The sequence below is a fragment of the Argentina anserina genome, chromosome 3 (assembly GCF_933775445.1).
Source record: "Argentina anserina chromosome 3, drPotAnse1.1, whole genome shotgun sequence".
NCBI classification, from domain to species: domain Eukaryota; kingdom Viridiplantae; phylum Streptophyta; class Magnoliopsida; order Rosales; family Rosaceae; genus Argentina; species Argentina anserina.
This window is the reverse complement of record NC_065874.1, coordinates 21,861,857-21,880,915: the sequence shown is the minus strand read 5'-3', so window position 1 is coordinate 21,880,915 and position 19,059 is coordinate 21,861,857. Positions and strand designations below refer to the sequence as shown.

The 19,059-nt window shown below is 37.8% G+C and overlaps 1 protein-coding gene across 2 annotated transcripts; it reads right to left on the bottom strand.

The window, feature by feature from the left end:
• Nucleotides 1-2,849: 2,849 nt before the first annotated feature.
• Nucleotides 2,850-7,401, bottom strand: LOC126787982 (uncharacterized). 2 transcript variants are annotated; one of them, XR_007671321.1, is made up of 8 exons: nt 7,168-7,401; nt 6,978-7,047; nt 6,634-6,879; nt 5,126-5,430; nt 4,973-5,021; nt 4,763-4,888; nt 3,209-3,724; nt 3,105-3,121 (listed from the first exon to the last, which is right to left on the bottom strand). XR_007671321.1 is itself a non-coding variant. In XM_050513915.1 (7 exons), exons 3-7 carry the CDS (start codon nt 6,650-6,652, stop codon nt 3,537-3,539), a joined length of 687 nt encoding a protein of 228 aa, XP_050369872.1. In that variant the 5' UTR covers nt 6,653-6,879; nt 6,978-7,047; nt 7,168-7,401; the 3' UTR covers nt 2,850-3,536. The 2 variants fall into 2 exon arrangements, 1 of the variants encoding a protein (XP_050369872.1); XM_050513915.1 differs by having other exon boundaries at nt 2,850-3,724.
• Nucleotides 7,402-19,059: the final 11,658 nt, after the last annotated feature.

Below are 19,059 nucleotides of genomic sequence, written 5' to 3'. Positions count from 1 at the left end.
TATTCTCTGTTACAATCTGGATAATCATTGTTCTTGGTTGGAGGATGCTGATGTTTGGAGAAGAACTCTTCAGCAACAAATTGGGGATTGAAGAAGATTTTGCTCAACATCTCCTACAAAGCTTTGGATCGGATATTTGGATCTGTTGAGTTTTTGGGGTTTAGTGATTTGAGATTATGGGTTCTATTGCTTTCTTCAATTTTATTTTGTAATCTCTGTGGTACTGCTTTTTCAAGTCTGATGAAACTTTTTGGTAGTGCAAAATTTAGTTAATGTTTTGTGATTTGAGGTTTTGGGTTTTGGATTGATGAAAATATGCTGAATTTGGTCAATATGGGTTATGGGTTTAGATCAATCATCAATTTGGGTTGAATGTTGATGTTTTGTGATTATGTGAAGATAGTTGGGTGTTGGCTGTGGTGAAGTCCTATCTTATGCAGTACTGTCTCACCAAACATGGTTCAAACCAGCACTATGTAAGGCTACTCAGGTGGAAGTAACCCAAGTATTAAGAATAAGTGATAGGAACACAAAGTGTGACGTTCTTAATGTATATATGCCATATTCTTATGCTTTGTTACTTCTTATTTAGTTGTTTTAGGTTCATATTTGTTATTTGTGTGTTTAGGTAGAGCTATGCCGATTTTGAGTGAATTGATGATGAAATTGTGTTCAGTACTAGAAATCCTTATTGAGTTAGGATTCCTTACTCGACTAGGACTCTACTTTCCTATTTTCATTCTTTCATATTCCTTAATCGTCAAATTATTTTCAGGAAAGACAAATCTTATTTGGACGAGTAGTGATGTCGTGATGTAATCCTAGTGAGACAAGGAAGTCATGTCCGAGTTGGATAAGGAGAGAAGAGGCCGGCCTAGCTATTCCTAGTTGAAGAAGGAGAGATGCCGTGCAGCCTATGTGTTTTCCTATTGGATTTGGTTTCCTACATCAAGTTGGATTTGGAGTACATAAATCAAAATCCATATCAAAGAAGATTTCAGCTTCTCAATCTGATTCTATCTCCTATTTGGGACGGCATGAAGGCTTTTGTGACTCCTATATATAGAGGCACAACCTCATTGTTTAATCATCATCAATCTTGCGCACAAGCCAAAGCTCTACCGAATTCCATACTCACCAATACAGAAAATCCTAAACATGATTTCATCATACCTTCACCATTCTAACCTTCAAGTGCGGATTTGGCTTGAAGATCCATCCACCTAGAAGACTTGTTTCTCCTTTGTGACACCGAGTAAGACATCATAAAGTGTAACCATGATCCTTCTAACTTTGATTTCGTGTTTTAGTTTCTGTTCTTGGATGACTATGTGTTTGGTTTTGTTAATTTATTTTCGACTTTGTGTATGAAGTTGATTATTGATTTCAAATTATATAAAGTTGCGATTTTAGGTTTTTAGTTCTATGATTTTAGTTTATGCCGTGATCTATTCTTGTGTGATTTCGAAAGTATCTATGTGTCATGTATACGCTTGTAGCATGATATTTAGGTTGTTGGATTTATGACTTGTGCCATGAATATGTTTATCTTTTCTATGTGATTTTCAAAATTGCATGATTGTTGGTTAAGTATGTGACATGCTTAATGAATTCAATATGCGTGGTTTTGAAGTTGCATGATAGGATAAGTATGTTAGATTTCGATTAAGATCGCTTGGAAAGAGTTGAATGTGTTAAGTGTCTATGTGTTTAGGTTACTGCTTAGGACCCTAATTGCATTATATCTAACCTTAGTTATTCATGATAGTGTCTCGGCATGATTCTATAAGGAGAACTAGAATCTAATTTTCATTAGCTTTATATGATTTGTTTTGGTGATGTATTGTGTGTTGGTTGGTTGATCACATGTATATATTAGTTTAGGTTTTATTTTCTGTTTTGATACTGATCCTATATCAAACTCTTTTATATCTTTATGAATTCGTTGTTGAATGTTTGTGATTCTATGTCCTGGCTGGATCCCCGGTTTGTGAACGATACCCTCTTGTTTTATACTACTAACGATGTTTACAGGGTTAAATATTAATGTCGAGTAATCAAACCGATTAATAAGGTGACTCACAACAATCTCAGGTACCAAACGTGCACTATATGTCTCCAAGTGCGCAATGTTAGCATAATTTTTTTTTAAGAAAAGATTTATTTACAAATAATTGAACAAAGCTATATCTGAACCCAAAACTCCCAACAATAGATCTTGTAACATCGAAAAACGAGCAGAGAAACACCAAATAAGATTGATCCGGCCAATAGATCAAATTTAGTACTCATCCCACCTCTGCCTCCATCAATTCATCCCCTTTAGGTGAACGTCGATCTTAGCATCATCCCAGAATAGCCCAGCCAATTGCGTTTCGTTTTCAAGTACTTCGACACCATCATATCAATATAGATCGGCCAATTTCCCATAACCCATCATAGGGCGACGCCACATAGGCACGCCAATGGAGAAGGCAACTCTTAACCATATGTCTATACTTAAGATATTCCAAATTTGAATTTACAAATTAAGTCACAACGGGTTAGAGACGGTTAATGTCACATTAATAAATAGTGCAGATACCAAGATGCTAAGATTTTACATTTTAGCTAGTTTAGCACTTTAAGATGGAGATAACCTAAGTGCGTTAAGAGGCATCGAAGCAGTATGTAATAAAGCTCTTTTCAGCTCCCTAAACACTTGTGTGCAGAGATATGCATAGGATTGTGCCGCGTTTCTAGACTTCTAGCGGTGGTGGGGGAAGATAGAAAGATCAAGTAGAGGGCGGTCAGTGTTCCAACTTCACAATGTAAGAAGAAACACTCGCTCTAATTTACATGCGAAGCAGCCAAATAGTTTGACCATTGTTATAACCTTGGCATTTAATACAAAATTGGTTTGCGCTTTGGTTCCACACTTAAGCCTGCGTACATACTTATGACTTATGACATCTGAAGAACCATTTCGATTACAGAAATCTCAAAGATGCCTTAATATGCTTACAAAATACAAATTACAAGTTTACAACTCTGAAGCACGTCACCAAGAGGGTGCAGCAGAATATTACAATTCCAAATGCGTCAATAAGGGGCAGCAGACGACACTTCCACCTATAGCTTGCTGATTATTAGTAAATACTTCAATTAACAGCCATTAAGTTGTCATGTAACCATCAACAGCTGAGTGTCAGACGAAATTAACACGTACCAGAAAACTAATTCAAACAATTTTGCAGCTGCATAAATCGTAATCACGACATCTCCATCACGTACATCACTACATCCTAATTGCGGTTGCATCACTCATGCATACCCGAGATACAAGGTATTATACTACCCTCATAAAATCCAAGATCTTTTCTCTCTACCTCTTACAAGAGATCTAAAAACACAGTCCCATCAGTTTCCTTGATGAAAGGAGATTTTTTACAGCTAATTATGCAGACGTGCTCATCGTCAAACTTTTTACTGTACGTGAACTCAGAAGAACATCACTACCAGATTTGTACATAAAAACTACAATTCTGGGAAACCAACTAGGATATCTTAACAACACGGGATACCCTTTCGAAGAAGATGGGGCACATAGTTGTGCTAAACATAAGATCGTCGGTCATCCACTCTGGTGCTACCCTCTCAAAGGTCCCCAAGGATAAAAACCGGTACAGTATTTCTGGATTCTTCCCTGTAGCACTGTTCATCCATGTCAGAGTGAAGGAGTAACCTGTTACAGCAACATAGTCATCATCAATTTTTGAAACCAGAAACCAACTCTTGATACGGATACAGTCCATATAAGTAGAAACAATCACATAGAAACAGGAAAAATACAGAACATAAGATTCCTTAAATTCTGGAATCAATCAACTATGAAGACCAAAAAAAATCAAGAACAATATCCCAGAAGTTGCTGGTTCCAACTGATCATTAACTTTGTATTTTATTAGGAACTAAGCCATTCCTCAAAAAAAAAAAGGAACTAAGCCTTGAGCCAAGAAACTTACGTAGTATCAAATCAATCTTAAGCCAAATGATAAGTTGATGTAAATGATGGAGAGAGCTCTAACTTCTATTATTTTTAACTTTAAAGAGTGAATTCTGATTTTTCTAATAGGAACATGTGAATAACAATCACTCAACAATAATAGTTCTTAACAGGATAGAACAGTTTAGCCAGAGTATTATGGTTTAGGCCACCCGACTAAACCCAACACATGTCATGTTACCTAACAACGAGGAAGCACGCAAGGTACACTCAAGTAGTAGAGATGAGGCAAACTAACATGAGCAAAATAGATTAAATTTATTGCTAAGATCTTTTTCCTAATGCCATTGATTGTGCTGTTAGTCAGTCTCAGAGGATAAGGGATGTACCTCCGGGTTACTCTCTCAAACCTCTCTAGCTCACTGACTCTTACGTGTATCTTATATCTAATTGACTAATTTTCAGGCTAGGTTTCACAACTTCCATTCACGGCAACCTGAGCATGATTGATTAGTCAACAAGAGGCTACTGTTCATGCTTTGAGAAGTGCTAGCCAAACATAGGTTGTTAGCAATTCATCATCTACTCCTCTAAGTGAGCCAGTTGATACAATGTCATTCTTCCAATACTAGAAGAATTATGGAGGGAGTGAGATAATATATATATATATATATATATATATAGAGGGAGAGAGAGAGAGAGAGAGAATGAAAAATAACAAAATGCTAAAACAGCGGCACAGAACACTAGCAATTTATTTTAAATTCTAGAGATTACCACTTGATTGATGCGCAACTGAAATGCATCTTCCTTCACTTAGATCAACAATGGAGAACTTTAAGCCCAACACATACTCAATAAGCTCTTGAAACAGACAATTAGATGTTCCACTCACACTGCCACCTAGACACGAAGTAAAATGCAAAATATATCACTCAAAACCATACGCACAAAGAAAAAAACATGATCTTCAATTCCAGACCATACCTGGTCCTTCAAGATTTCTACAGCACAGTGGCTGAAAATTCACATTGGTCTGTGAAAGAAAAGACAATAAGAATCTGGTTCAGATTTTCCATTTATGAGAACTTCTAGAAAAACAATAATAATAACAAGAGATATGGGGACTTTTTAAAGTACCTTCTGAGAAACAACAAGAGATTCACGGTGCATAGTTTCCTTGTCTATGTCTTTAGCAGATTCTCTTTGTAATACACTATCTTCATGAATCCTAGAAGGCATATCTATCTCCCCTGCCTCTAAACCAGAATGCCTCTTACGTTTGTTTGTATCTCTTCTCCTTGAGGTCTTGCCTGCTTTTCCTGATACTTCATCACCAGACATACACAATTCTTCATTGTCTGTGTTGCTATCCTTCATTCTACTACAAGTGTCCGCCTGTAGCATCTTTTGGAGCCTTTTTACTTCTTCGGAAAGCTCCTTATCTGTTGTGAAATTGAGACATAGTCACAGATAAGTATTATATAATCCAATTAAAAGCTCAGAGAGAAACAAACTAGAGAACTTCTTAAATGTACAACAAGGTTAAACTGCTGATCACTGCGAATACTTTTACCCACAGTTATTCATAGCAGACAACAGCTGGACACAAAAGAGTACTCAAAAAATTTAACTATAATTCATAAAGAGAACAGTTGGACATATAAGAGTATTCACAATCAATAAATCACTTGGTCTCAACAAAGAGCAAACATAACAATGCAGTCCGACAGGTTTAACAGTTCCTGGAAAAGTTTAGAAAGAATGTGATGTATCAAATTGAGAACATATCAATTTTAATCATTTTACCAAGTATGTGCAAGTTTAACAGATACTGAACACATGAAAGAGTTTTCCTTTTTTTGTCTTATTAGGGGGATTTGTCCTTGTTACTTCGCATTTTAGGTACAAAAACAAGAGGAAGAAAGATTTGCCATGTAGACCAACTGAACCACCCAGTAAGGTAACAGTTATTTCTAAACTAAACAGTCCAGTAAGGTAGCGAGGCATTAGTGTGAAACTTTCTATTCTACATCGTAGCCTCTTAATGAATCAAATAACTTTAGTCCAGTAAGGTAATACAATATATTGTGATGAACTGAACCAAAGCTGTAGAAAGCCCTAGCCGTTCATATCTAGCCAATATCATTTCTTCTACACTTTGTATAAGTCCAAACATCCTATTCTCTCATTTCTATGAACCTTTCAAGGTCATTCAATTATTTGTTCCTATATAAACTAGTGGATGACTTAACCATGCTTTTCCCAAAGATTATTTCAAAAAGAAGCAGAGAAGGTCATCAGAATAAAAAGAACCATGTATTTAGCCAAAAAAAGGTTAGTTCTGTAACAAATATTCACCAGAAGCCAGTTGTAATAACTGGAAATCCTAAGACGACAAAACTTAGCAAAATCCTCATTCAGCTGGTTTTAGTCTTCCATCTAATATAAATCCAGATTAACCATGTCCTGGATACCATGCAGTGAGTTGAAAGTTGCAACTTCCACAGTAAATTGTGCGCAAGCACTCAACGTGCCTCACAATCACGACCATTCTATTCCTTCTAATAGGGATATACAAACTCAATCTTCACTAAAACATTCAGTGAGCACTATTTTAGTCCAATTCAAATGAGCCAACTACTTACTTTTCTTGTTTTCTGCCATTAAAACCTTCTGGTACTCGGCGAAGTGTTCATCTTTCACTAGCCTGCAATTAATTTTAAATCAGCCAGTTGTTCATCAATCAGCATACATTAAAACTCGACTAAAGAAATTACGCCGGAACTCAGAAATAGCATGCCTGAGGGAAGCCAATTCAGTCCTAAGCTCATTAAGCTGCAAACGCAACTCTTCATTTTCACTTCTCAAATGCTGCATCAAATCCTCCGAAGCTGCAAACGACAACAACAACGTCGTCGTCGGCGGCATACGCAGAACAAAACTCATACCGAAGAAGAATACACAACTTCAACAGTGAAGAAACGCGTACCATGGATATAGTTCTTGAACCTTTCATCTTGATGACTGTTTTGCTGAGTCAACTCGGAGAATTTGTCGGCCTGAAATATCATAACAACGAGAAGCTCGTAATTCGGAGATAGAGGAGCAATAAAGCTACTTTTCATTTCTCCGAACTCAAATTGTCTGCAAAAGAAGTGGAATAAAGGAGAAGAATGGACCTTGATTTTGGAGTACTTGTCGTAGAGCTTGGAGTAGACAGCATCCATCTGCGCACGAAATTAGTGAGGGATTTCAGATTGGGTATTAGATGAAAGGGAATCGTAGTGAGGATAGAGTGAGAGGGCCTTCGAATCGCATGAAGGTGGAAGCCCTAACCCTAAGAGTGCTCTGGTTGTAACTATGGAGGAGGAGATGAGGAAGAAGAAGAGTGAGTGAGAGCGCACCAGGTCTGATTCAAATTTCAGTGATAACATTAAAAAGGGATCACTCCTCCTCCGCACTTATTTATTTAGAAAATTACTTAGCTGTAATAAATAATATTTTAAATAAATTAAAAATTCATTTTTCATATTTCTTATACAAATTAGTATTACATAAGCTCAAATCTAAATAGTAAGTAAAATAAAACTGATTAATTAATTAATTTAAAATTATCCAAAATATCTTTATTGTCGTAAAAATTACCAAATTATATCTAACAAATTTCTCTCTCTTCATTTTTGAGTTTTTTCCGACAAATTTAAGTTTTATGGTCAAACCACCGACAATTTGAAGGTGGACCAATATATAAAGTTGTTCCTTATGTCATGGGCTTTCATTTAAGTATCATATTGCATATGTTTTCATTTAAGTACCATATTGCATATGTTTTGAGAAATTTTGAATTTTTGAATTTTGCTCACCAAAAATCACAGTAGCAGTTAGTTTCTCAGTCAACAGTAACAGTTAGATTTATAGTCGACAGTAGCAAGTACCTTCCACGTTGACAGTGGCAAATACATTCAAAGTCGATAGTAGCAGTTAGATTCATAGTCGACAGTAGCAAGTGTCTTCCAAGTCGACAGTAGCAAGTGTCTTCCAAGTCGACAGTAGCAAGTGTCTTCTAAGTCGATATATTAACAGCTACTTTTTAACTCGACAAAAGCAGTTAGTTTTTATAGTCGACAGTATGAGTTAATTTATAGAATCGATAGTAGCATATAACCTCTCAATTGATAGTAGCAAACTCTATGGGTCAAAGATGGGTAAAAAAGTAAATTATTTTATGACATGTGGCAACTTGTCATCATTTAGTTATTATTTGTAAATTTTAGTCTTTATTTGCTTTATCAAATTAATTAATGAGTTATTTGTAAACTAAATTGTTATCATGTAATTTTGAGTAGTTTTTTTTATTATTTATTTGATTTTCTTTTATGAAATTACAAAAACCTCATTGTTAAATGACCCGTTTTTTAGCCTTTTTTTCTTTTTAATATTTAACTAAATTTTTAAAACGTACTATACACATGTGGAACGGCCACACGAGAAATTGTCTAATCAGCGCTTCAAGGAACCCTTACAATCAGTGGCAGAGGGAGAAAGAAATGTGGCTTGGGGCATTTTGTTTTTTCACAAAAAAAATTTTAACAAATAAATACATACACCATATAGATTTTTATTATTGATAATGCTCCAATTCAATTTAATACAATATATCTCTAATAGTTTGTATATATTCATGTACCAAACAAAAATTGTTTTCAACGCAAAAGATAACCAAAAAGAGAAACAATAGTTGTTAAGCAATTTATAATTGTCCTCGACGAGATGCAATGTTTTAAAATTGTTGAATTATAACTTCATTGTCAATGACAATGAACATATCTATATGAAGGTACAATGTTCTCAAAATTGAAAAACATAGAAGAATAAAAGCATTAAAAAGATAATAAGAAGAGTAGAAGATTGTAGTGTAGCTAAACTTATGATCCAACTACAATTCGTGTAAACAATGATAGAACACCTAGAAGCAAGGGTTTTGTTGATCTAAAAAGATTGAAATTTTGGAGTATGAGGAACAGACGCAGAAGTTTTCGTTAGAGTATTGGGGTCTCTTGAAATACAGAAGGAAGATGATCGTAGGTTTTTGATAAATGGGTTTTTTTTATTAATAGAGTATAGAAGAACCTTCACAACATGGGCTGTTAAATGTTTTTACTTTGGTTACCTTATATAAACATATATGCTTAATTATGGATACAACCATTCTTTTACAAAATCCACTAAGGGCACAAATGCATCTGTAGAACGAGAATTTGGAAACAAACAAGAATGCAGACACGTGTACAAGTAAAGTGTGATTTATTGAATATCAAGCGCGGGGTTACAATCTTTATGAACTCCTCTGATTCTATCTCCGTATGTAACTTGGCTCAAGGGTGACGTGCACTTGATCTTGAGAATTTGAGTTTGATTTTGATTTGGATTTAATGATGAACGATCGATTTGGCAGCTTGATGATTCGTGGACTTAAGTTTGTATTTGGATTTGATGAAGAACGATCGATTTGACAGCTTAATGATTATTCGTGGACTTGAGTTTGGATTTCGATTTGGTGAAGACCGATCGATTTGGAAGTTTGATGATTCTTCGTGAACTTGAGTTTGAATTTAGATTTGGTGAAGAACGATCGATTTGGAAGCTTGATGATTCTTCGTGGACTTGAGATTAGATTTAGATTTGGTGAAGAACGATCAATTTGGAAGCTTGATGATTCTTCGTGGACTTGGGAGACTTCGGGATTTCTCGAGAGTGATCTTGCTCAAGCGATTTTCTCTCTTCTTCTCAAGTCTCAAAAATCCCCTCTCTCTTTATGTTGGAAGGGGTATTTATAGTGTCAAGGCTTCTATTTTATAGAATATTTTAATCACACAAAAAAAAATATTTCTTTAGTTGTATAATTAAATCAATATGTATTTTATGATTAATTTAAAATTAGTTATGAGAATAACTAAATTAAACAAATTTAAATAATTGATTTAATTATAACCGTAAAGAAATTTATTAATTTAATCAAATGTATGATTACCATTTCGATCGTTAATGACATTCAATTTCCAATTAAAGTCTGAATCACGTAGCTTCGATTACGATCATCTGTTTATGTGCTGATGCGAATTTTATTCGGATCCGTACTGACTTTATTGACTTTTGGGTCACGTGTGCAATTTTGTCGGGTTCTTGATCGATTTAATCATTTAATGAAGATTATTTACTTCATTAAATTTCTTGTGTCTACAAATACCCCCACTTCAAGTCGTGCTGCAGACATTTCGTCGTCACGTGTCGAAAGCGCAACTTGAAGTATGCACTTTGATTTGGAGAATTTGTGGAGCTAGCTTCCGGGACTCCGCAAATTTTGTAGTAATCTTTCCTTATGACTTTCGAGATTTAGTTCGACACATAGGGAAATTAATGACTGTCTCGTCGATTTATTTGATTTAGTGTTGATTTGGTATGACTTGAGCATTTATTGATGATCATTGACAATTTTCTTCTCTAGCATTAATTGCTTGGGAGTGTTGGCATTTATTGATGATCATTGACAAATTTCTTCTCTAGCATTAATTGCTTGGAGTGTTGGCATTTATTGATGATCATTGACAAATTTATTCTCTAGAATTAATTGTTTGGGAATGTTGGTTTTCTTTCTTCCTGCTTGCATTAATGTAGCTGCATGCTTGCCTATTTAATCTCCTGCAATCTTCTAGTTCAACACACAAGCATTTCATTCATTACTCATTGCTGTTCAGTTTTCATCTTCATCTTCAACCTGAAGTTCTTCCGTTCTGCCACTCCAAACTGCAACAGATGGCCATGGATGCAAGGTAGTTTTTTGTTTCCCCTTTCTTTTTCACATAGCTTCTCGGCAAAATTCATGCATTTCAATCATCAATATGCATCAATTTGGAATTTTGATCCATTCAATTCAGAAAGCTAACAACAAGACTTCACCACAGATATTAAGAATAATATAATCAAGCTGAAGTAGCCTTTACGATCGAAGCACGAAGAACTACACGACTTCAAAAATTTCCAAAATCCAAATTCCTCAAATCTTCATCCAATCCAAGAACTAATTATACAGACTTGTTTAGCACGAAGAAGAGAAGAAGAAAAGTACCAGAGTTGACCCAAACGGTGGCCGGAGAGGCGATCAGAGACGTTGAAAAGAGCCGACTGTCTCTCCCTTGGTTCTCCAGTTTCCGACGGCGGCGAGGCCATCCAAGGCCGGAGGGAGGACCTCGACGGCGAGCTGGTGGCGATGCAGGTGGTGCGCCGACCAGAGGTGTAGCGGCGCCGGAGATCAGGCTTCCAAGAGTGGTTTGGTCGGAGGTCTCCTAGGTTCTTCTCAGGGAGTTTTTTCCTTTTTGTTTTGGCTGGTATGATCATGTGCAGGTATGCTCGCGTGCTTAAAATGCGACCCCCTCTTTTTTTTGACTTTGACTTTTTTGTGGTTTGACTTTGACCTCTTTTTTTTTCGTGATTTGACTTTGACCTCTCTTTTTTTCATGGTTGACTCAGACTTTTTTTTTTGCAGAATTTTTTTTTCATTGTTTGACTTTGACCCCCCTTTTTTTTGTAGGATTTTGACAATAATTCGAGCGCTGCGGTTGATTTAGAAATTTGACTGCTTTCGAAATGCATTGATTTCTAGCGGATTTAAAAAACGTAAAAGACCTAATCGCTGACTGCTCTCAATTCATAGACTACAACACTCAATAAAAGCATTTTAGGTTTTACACATCACATTCAGCATGACGGCTTTCAGAAGTTTCAAGGACGGGATGATTATTATCCTCATGGATGTTGAAGATGAGCAACATGATGACACCACCTTAACTGTATATCTCTCTCTTACTGGACCATTCTCTTTTAAAACTCCATTCTATGGCAACTCCACTCTCGTCTCGAAGTGGACTCACGCAGTGAACCGTCAAGTAGCCAGCTTTCGACCGTCGAAGTCAGGCAATGAGGAGCTAAGTTCAGACGTTCTGATGCTGAAGTCTGCACATTGTGACGAAGATGCTCCCGCGGTGTCATTCAAGCTTCTCAACGACTCTATATCCAACAACTCTATGCGATGGGGTGCGTTTCTAACTACCGGCGGTTTTACCTACACAGAGTGCTACTAGGAGTGGGTAGAAGATGTTTTAAGCCAAAACAAAGACCACATGAAGAAAACTGGCCTCTATCGAGCAGTGTTTGCGTCATTATTCAGCTATGATCGTGTTGCTCCCATTGTGCGAGCGTTTTGTGAGTATTGGTGCCCTACTACAAACACTCTGCACACATCGTAAGGGGAGATGTCTATATGTCTTTTGGACCTTGAGCATATTGCAGGCTTGCCTATCCTTGGAAGTTTTTATAACGAAGGTATTCCACCCATTGCCGAGTTTTCTGCAAAGAGTAAAGAATGGGAGCTTCTCATCCCCAAAAGCTGTCGCTATTTGTTTCTTGCTTACTATATATTGTGCAAAAGGGAGCGTAGCAACGTGAAGATAGCTACATGGATATGGTATTGGTACAAAGGCCAGATGAGATACAAGAGGCCTCCTACCAATAGTACATGAAATAAGAGGGATATCGTTCACAAACCGGGGATCCAACCAGGGTAAAGAATCACAAACATTTAACAACGAATTCATACGAGTTTAAAAGAGTTTGATATATAGGATCGGGTTGAAAGATAAAAACAGAAAATAAAACCTAAACTAATATATACATGTGATCAACAACACATAAACATCACCAAACAAATCGTCACAAGTAGCTTCAAAATCATAATCTCATCCTATGCAAACACCGAGCCTTAGCGGACAAGTATTGAGTGAACAAACAACAACCTAATACCAAACTAGGTTACTTAGCGCATCCCTAACTCGAAACATGGCCTGGTAATCCTATCTTAGCGCTTAGAAATTACAAGGTAACATGTCATTCTCAATCTTACCACTTCATTGATTCATCTCTTATCTAATTACTTAGCGCATCTTAGATAACAACGAATCATGGTTAATTCCTAGTGATTACTAACAAGTCAAGCATGTCACTTACTTTAACAAGTTAACAAAAACACTTAAGAATCCTATATGCAAAACTAACTTAGCGCCTTGAATCACATATAGTTAACACACAAGAAAGAGAATCATCAAATCATTGAATTATAAACTCACGACATCTACATAGAAATCATAGAAAACAAAATCAGAACTACTTTATAACATCTTGGAAAATCGTAAACTACATGAGAGTATTCCACAAATTCGGAACTAGCCAAAAACATAAACACAACATCACACAAAGAATCCAAACCGAAAACATAAGTGAAGAAGTAACGAGTTACACTTTGTAAATCTCCTTAGCGGTATCAAAACAAGGCAGCACGGCTTCAACTTGAATGGTAATCCGAGGCGTAGCGCTTTGGATCGAATGGAATGAAGGGAAGATGGTGTTTTCGCCTTGAATGACTTTGAGGATGATGAGTAGTGTTTAAGGCAGAGCTTTGGCTAGTCTTGTGAGCAAGGTTGATCATAATTTTATGTGGAAATGGGGTGCTATATATAGAGGAAGAAACCCAAGGGAGGATGGCCACAAAGTTGAAACCAAATTGGTTGAGGTTTCCTAGATTCGGCAGATCTGACCTTTGTCCCTTGTTGTGGCTATAACTTTCTCTAGAAAATAGATATTGAGATGATTCCAACTGGCAATTTCAACTAGACTTCCGTGGATTTTCATCCATATATCATGCAATTTCTCAATCATTCTGAGCTGTCCAGGGGAGCTCGTCAAAGTTGGATGATCTGCAGTGCCAGAATTCTGATTTCTATAAGGATTGCATATCCTTTGCATTAATTGCATATCTTCTTCCTCCTTTAATGCTGATTTCTTTTGCACAAATTTCTTCCTTTGAATTAGGGAGGCAGCAAAAGTCTTAATTGTTGCAGCCATGTTTGATTTTTCTTACCTCTCCTCATTAAATTTGCTGCATGCCTTCTTTGACTTTCTTGCCTCTTCTCATTTAATTTGCTGCATGCCTTCTTTGACATTATTTGGTGCAGGGATTTATGGACATTCTGATACATATTTGTGCTCTGTATGCAGGAGGAACAAAGTCCCAAGTTTCCCTCATAGCCCTTGGATCAAAAGCAAATCAATGGTTGAGATAATTCAGCCGAGTTCACTGGACCTCCGATCAATGATTCGGTCATATCTCCCTGTAGGAATAAGATATTGATTGGATTCCAAATACTACAGAAACTAGACTCAAAATCCTTTTTATCCATATAAGGTACGTCTTTTAACTCGATCGGAGCTATCCAGGGGAGCCCGTCCGAGTTGGACTATGAATCTTGACAGCATTTTGATTTCTTGCATGGATTGGGCTTTTAAGTGTATTTTCTTCTCTTTCCTTGTGGAACTAGGATTGCTTTCCTTCTCCAACATGGATTTGTATTTCCTAATAAGAATAATATGTTAGAAACAAAGAAATACGAAAGGATTATTAACACTTGGCACGATTTCATCATCAATTCATTCATAATTGATATAAGCTCTACCTAGACACTTATTCATACAAAAGAAACTAAAACCTACTAAATAAGAGGTAACAAAGAGTAAGAATAGGGCATAATCACATTAAGAACGTCACACTTTGTGCTCCTATCAGACGCGCCCGCTAATACTCACGATCAATCGGGCGCCATTCCGGGGATTCGCCAGCGAACTCCGGAAGACCTTTCACCATTCGAGGATTTAGGCGTAGAAGAAGCAAGCATGAAATCTGTTTACCTCTCTGCCTTTTATGTGTGTTGGCTTTGTTTATTCGTATTCCCGAAGAATGATCCAGGTTTTATTCGTCCGAGAGTTTTTAAGATCGCCCACAGAATGGTTCGAGGTCAACACTATTGTCTGGCGGTTCTCGTATTGGCGAATATATATCAGGGTTTAAATGCCATATTTGTCTCGAGTGATCTAGGAAGCTGTCCAACTGCGCTTCCTTTTCATTACTTATATGGGTGGTTGGGCGAGTATTTCGGCACCAATTTCTTCTCTCGACATCCAAAAAGCTTCATGCCCTTGATGGCTCATATTTCAGGGGAATTTTCAGCAAGACATTTCGAGGATGGACGGGTCGGTGCCTTGTTTTCTGCTTGGGATGATCTTCGGATGGAACGATTTGCCAAAGTTTCAAGTGTGCGCAAACTGATCGTTGACACCCACATAGCCCTTCCTCAGATTCTGCCTATCTCATTAGCCTTCGCTCCAGATTTGTGTCCATACGGCAAGATAGTTGGCAAGTAGTCGAACCCTATAGCCCTCAACGATTCAGCTGACAATTCGGATATGTTCATGGTGTTCCCGGAGGTTCCCAAAGAGATCGTAGACCTATACCTTTGGCTCGGACATACTCGTTTTGAGATAGTTTGACCAAGCTTGGCATAAAGGGTGAGGCAATCTTGCCTATGAAAAGTGACATCACAAAGTTTATGGTTACTTAGGACTATATCGAATGGTGGTTCAAAGTTCATCATCATGCGTTGAAGAAGCCTATGAAGATAACCATTGTGAATTTGCTACAACAAGAGCCTCCGTAAGCTAAAGAAGATGACAGTGCGACAACTCCTCTTCGAATTTTTGTTTCCGCGGAAGCTTTGCCCCCGGTTGATAACTATCAGATTCCACCTCCTCTTGCTTTGGAAGGAATCGAAGATTCAGCAGATTTCCGCCCCAAGTCGAAGGAGAAGGTTGCTACATCCAAAAGTCGTAATAGAAGCAGCAGTAGTCCTCATAGTGACGTGCACTTCAAACGCCAAAAAGAGGGATGATGTTGATCTTGACCCTATTTACTTCAATCCCAATGCCGACTTTGATCTTGGCGGCAATTTTCTTGGGGATGTTCCTGGTCCTTCAAAACTCGTGCCTGCACATGTTGAGGTATTTATTTAAACTATTTTTGTTGTATTTGCTTTTGTGCTCGTCCCCTTTTGTTATGTATCATATTCAACAGTTCACTTATTGCTAACTTGATCCAATTTTGTTCCTCCCAGCTTGAAGATATCGGTTATTTTGATGAAGTCTGCTCAGGTGACGGCGTTCAATTTCCTTTTGAGGAGTGTACAGCTAACATTCTCCCAGAAAAAGACGTACGTCAAAAGGAGAGTGAACCACAGCCAGTTGACCAGAGAGGTACACACGAATTTATTTATATATTATTTTCTGTATTTCTTCAATAATTTATGCTCATTTTCACCTTCATATATGCAGGTTTTTCAATGGCGACGGGAAGTACAAAGCCTTCAGAAAGAACAATATTTCTGGAAGCTTCTGTGTGCGATATTGAGGTAGTGGATACAAGTCAATGGCTCCACGATATCCGCATGCGAGCAGCTGCGGAAGTTTGTGCAAAGATAGAAGGCGTGATAGCGACGTGTTCTCTGAAGATGATTATTGCTGGGAAGAATGAGTTTGATATGTTGACGAATGAACTTAGAAAATACGAAGTCGACCCATCAAAAATAAAAACAAATTGGAGTAGTTGATGACAAGCGCTTCCCTATATGACTCGACAAGGCTTGCATGCACTCACAAATGCGTCATGCGCACAAGCGCCTAAAAATTGGAACAAACAGAGTCTGAAATCACGATAGCCCAAGAAATTCGACAAAATAGTTTTGTTCGGCGTCATTCTACGCTTGAGTCCCTCGAGAACTTGAAGAAATAACAACAGAAGCTAGAGCAGACGTTGGACTCGCTAGATGCAAACTTTTTTCTTCACGATGCAAGACTTGCTGATCTAGAACATAAGAAGTGTCAAATCCGAGAGATTCCAGAACTGACTGCAACAGAGATTGAAGAGGCAAAGAAGTTGCGAGCCAATTTTGAAGAACATCGTAGTGCTTTAAGGGTTTGATCTGGATGTGATAGCTGACTTGAATGATCAAGACTTGCTCATCTCTTTTTTCAATCATCTTGTAATCAATCGATTTTGAAATTTAACTTACTATCAGTGAAATAAAATTTGCTCTATCATTTGACGGACAAACCCTTATTTTTATTTTGATGTGACTTAACTTAATATTGTTATGCTCAAGCTGCCTATGTATCCTACTAAAGAAGGAATCAAGTCATCACGTAGTTCAAGGGTTTTTTTTGTACCTTGTGTAGTTTAAGCTCATGTAGGCGTGGAGCATTTTTTGTTTTTGTTTTTTTGTCTTATGCAGTGTAGGCACGTGTAGAGTTAGAGCATACTTTGATGTTTTCAAGCATGGCACTTCTTCAAAAACTTGCCTTTAATGAGACCGATCCTCAAACCGTCTTCCGCCACAATTTTGTAAGCTCCATTGGTGTATACTTCTATGATGACGTAAGGACCATCCCATTTTAACTTGAATTTGGGGTCAGTCTTGTGCGTCATAATGATGAGTCTTCGAACAACAAGAACTAAATCATCAACTTGAAACGACCGTGGTCGAACACCTTTGCTGGAGGCGTGTGACATCCGAGCTTGGTAGCATTTCAGGTGTTGTTGGGCATCAAGCCTCTTCTCGTCCAAAGCTTCTAACTTTTGAAGTCACAACTTGACATTTTCCTCATTTGTGAGACCTTCTTGCAAAGCGATTCTCAATGACAGGATTTCTTTCTCTAATGGTAACACAGTTTCGACACCATAGATGAGATAGTAAGGTGTAGCATTTGTGGCTGTCTGATACGTCGTTCTATAAGCTTAGAGAGCTTCGCCCAATTTCTCATGCCAATCCATCTCCTTCTTGGTGACAGTTTTCTTCAGAATGTTACAAAGCGTTTTATTGAATGCTTCTGTCAAACCATTTGCTGGAGCGTTGCACATCGAAGAGAAATGAAGCTTGAAGTGGAATTTCTTACTCAACTTTTCGGTTGCGGTATTCGAGAAATACTTGGCGTTATCTATGATGATGCACCGTGGTATGCCATAGCGTTGTATAATTCTTCCCGTAATGAAGTCCACAACATTTTCCTTCTTTATATATTTGAGCGGTATCGCCTCTGCCCACTTTGGGAATGAATCTCTGAATGATGGGTCCGATTGCATCCATTCCCCAGACATCGAATGGGTGCGAAGCAATTGTCGGATGCAACGGCTCAGGTGGCTGATGAATGAAATTGGCATGAAACTGACAAGCTTGGCATTTCTGTGCATACTCCATACAATCATTAACCATGGTGGGCCAATAATACCCTAGTCGTCTTACTTGAAAATGTAATTTTGGTCCTGACTGATGTGGTCCACACACTCCAGAATGATGCTCTTCCATAGCTTTGGCCGCTCCATCTTTTCCCAAGCATCAAGGAGTACTCCGCCAAATGACCTCTGATATAAAGTTTATTTGTAGTAGAGGAAGCGCGGTGCTCGCCTCTTGATTCTCCACTTTTGCTTCGAATCTTCAGGAAGCTTGTTGTGCTCAAGATAGTCGATAAAAGGATGCTTCCAATCTTCAACATCAATGGTGTAAACTAACACTACATGAGAACTGGCATACTGGAGTAAAGGCTTTGTTGTCACGACCCACCTTTGGCAAATTGGGATGTCCAAAATTTCGTCTCCAGACAATGCCAAGGTCGCCACCAAGTTCGCCAATGCGTCTGCTATTTGATTTTCTTTCCGTGGCACATGTATGAGTGTAACGCTATCAAAGCCCTTCAAGAGTTGTGTGGCGAGTTGGAAATAAGGTACCAAATCTTTCTTCTTGACCTCGTAATTAGTGAGCAGTTGATCAATTACCAACTTCGAGTCTCCATACACTTCGAGACTTTGGATTTCAATTTCTAATGTTGTTTGCAATCCTATGATCAACGCTTGGTACTCTGCGACATTGTTGGAGCACAGTTCCCCAAGAGTGAAGGAATAAGGCAATATCTGTTTATGTGAAGAGACAAAGATAACACCAGCCTCTGCTCCGTCTGTCCTAGATGAGCCATAGAAAAACATCTTCCAAGTAGGGAGGACCTCTGTAAGGAAGACTTCCTCGTTTCAGAAGTCATTTGAGATTTCCCAATCTGATGGAATAGGGTGGTCTGCCAGGAAGTCG

Coding starts and splice junctions, on each gene's coding strand:
- LOC126787982 (XM_050513915.1), bottom strand. Junction 5,022..5,125: donor CTCTTGTTGTTTCTCAGAAG/GTACTTTAAAAA, acceptor TTTCTTTCACAG/ACCAATGTGAATTTTCAGCC. Junction 3,725..4,762: donor AGTTGCGCATCAATCAAGTG/GTAATCTCTAGA, acceptor TTGCTGTAACAG/GTTACTCCTTCACTCTGACA.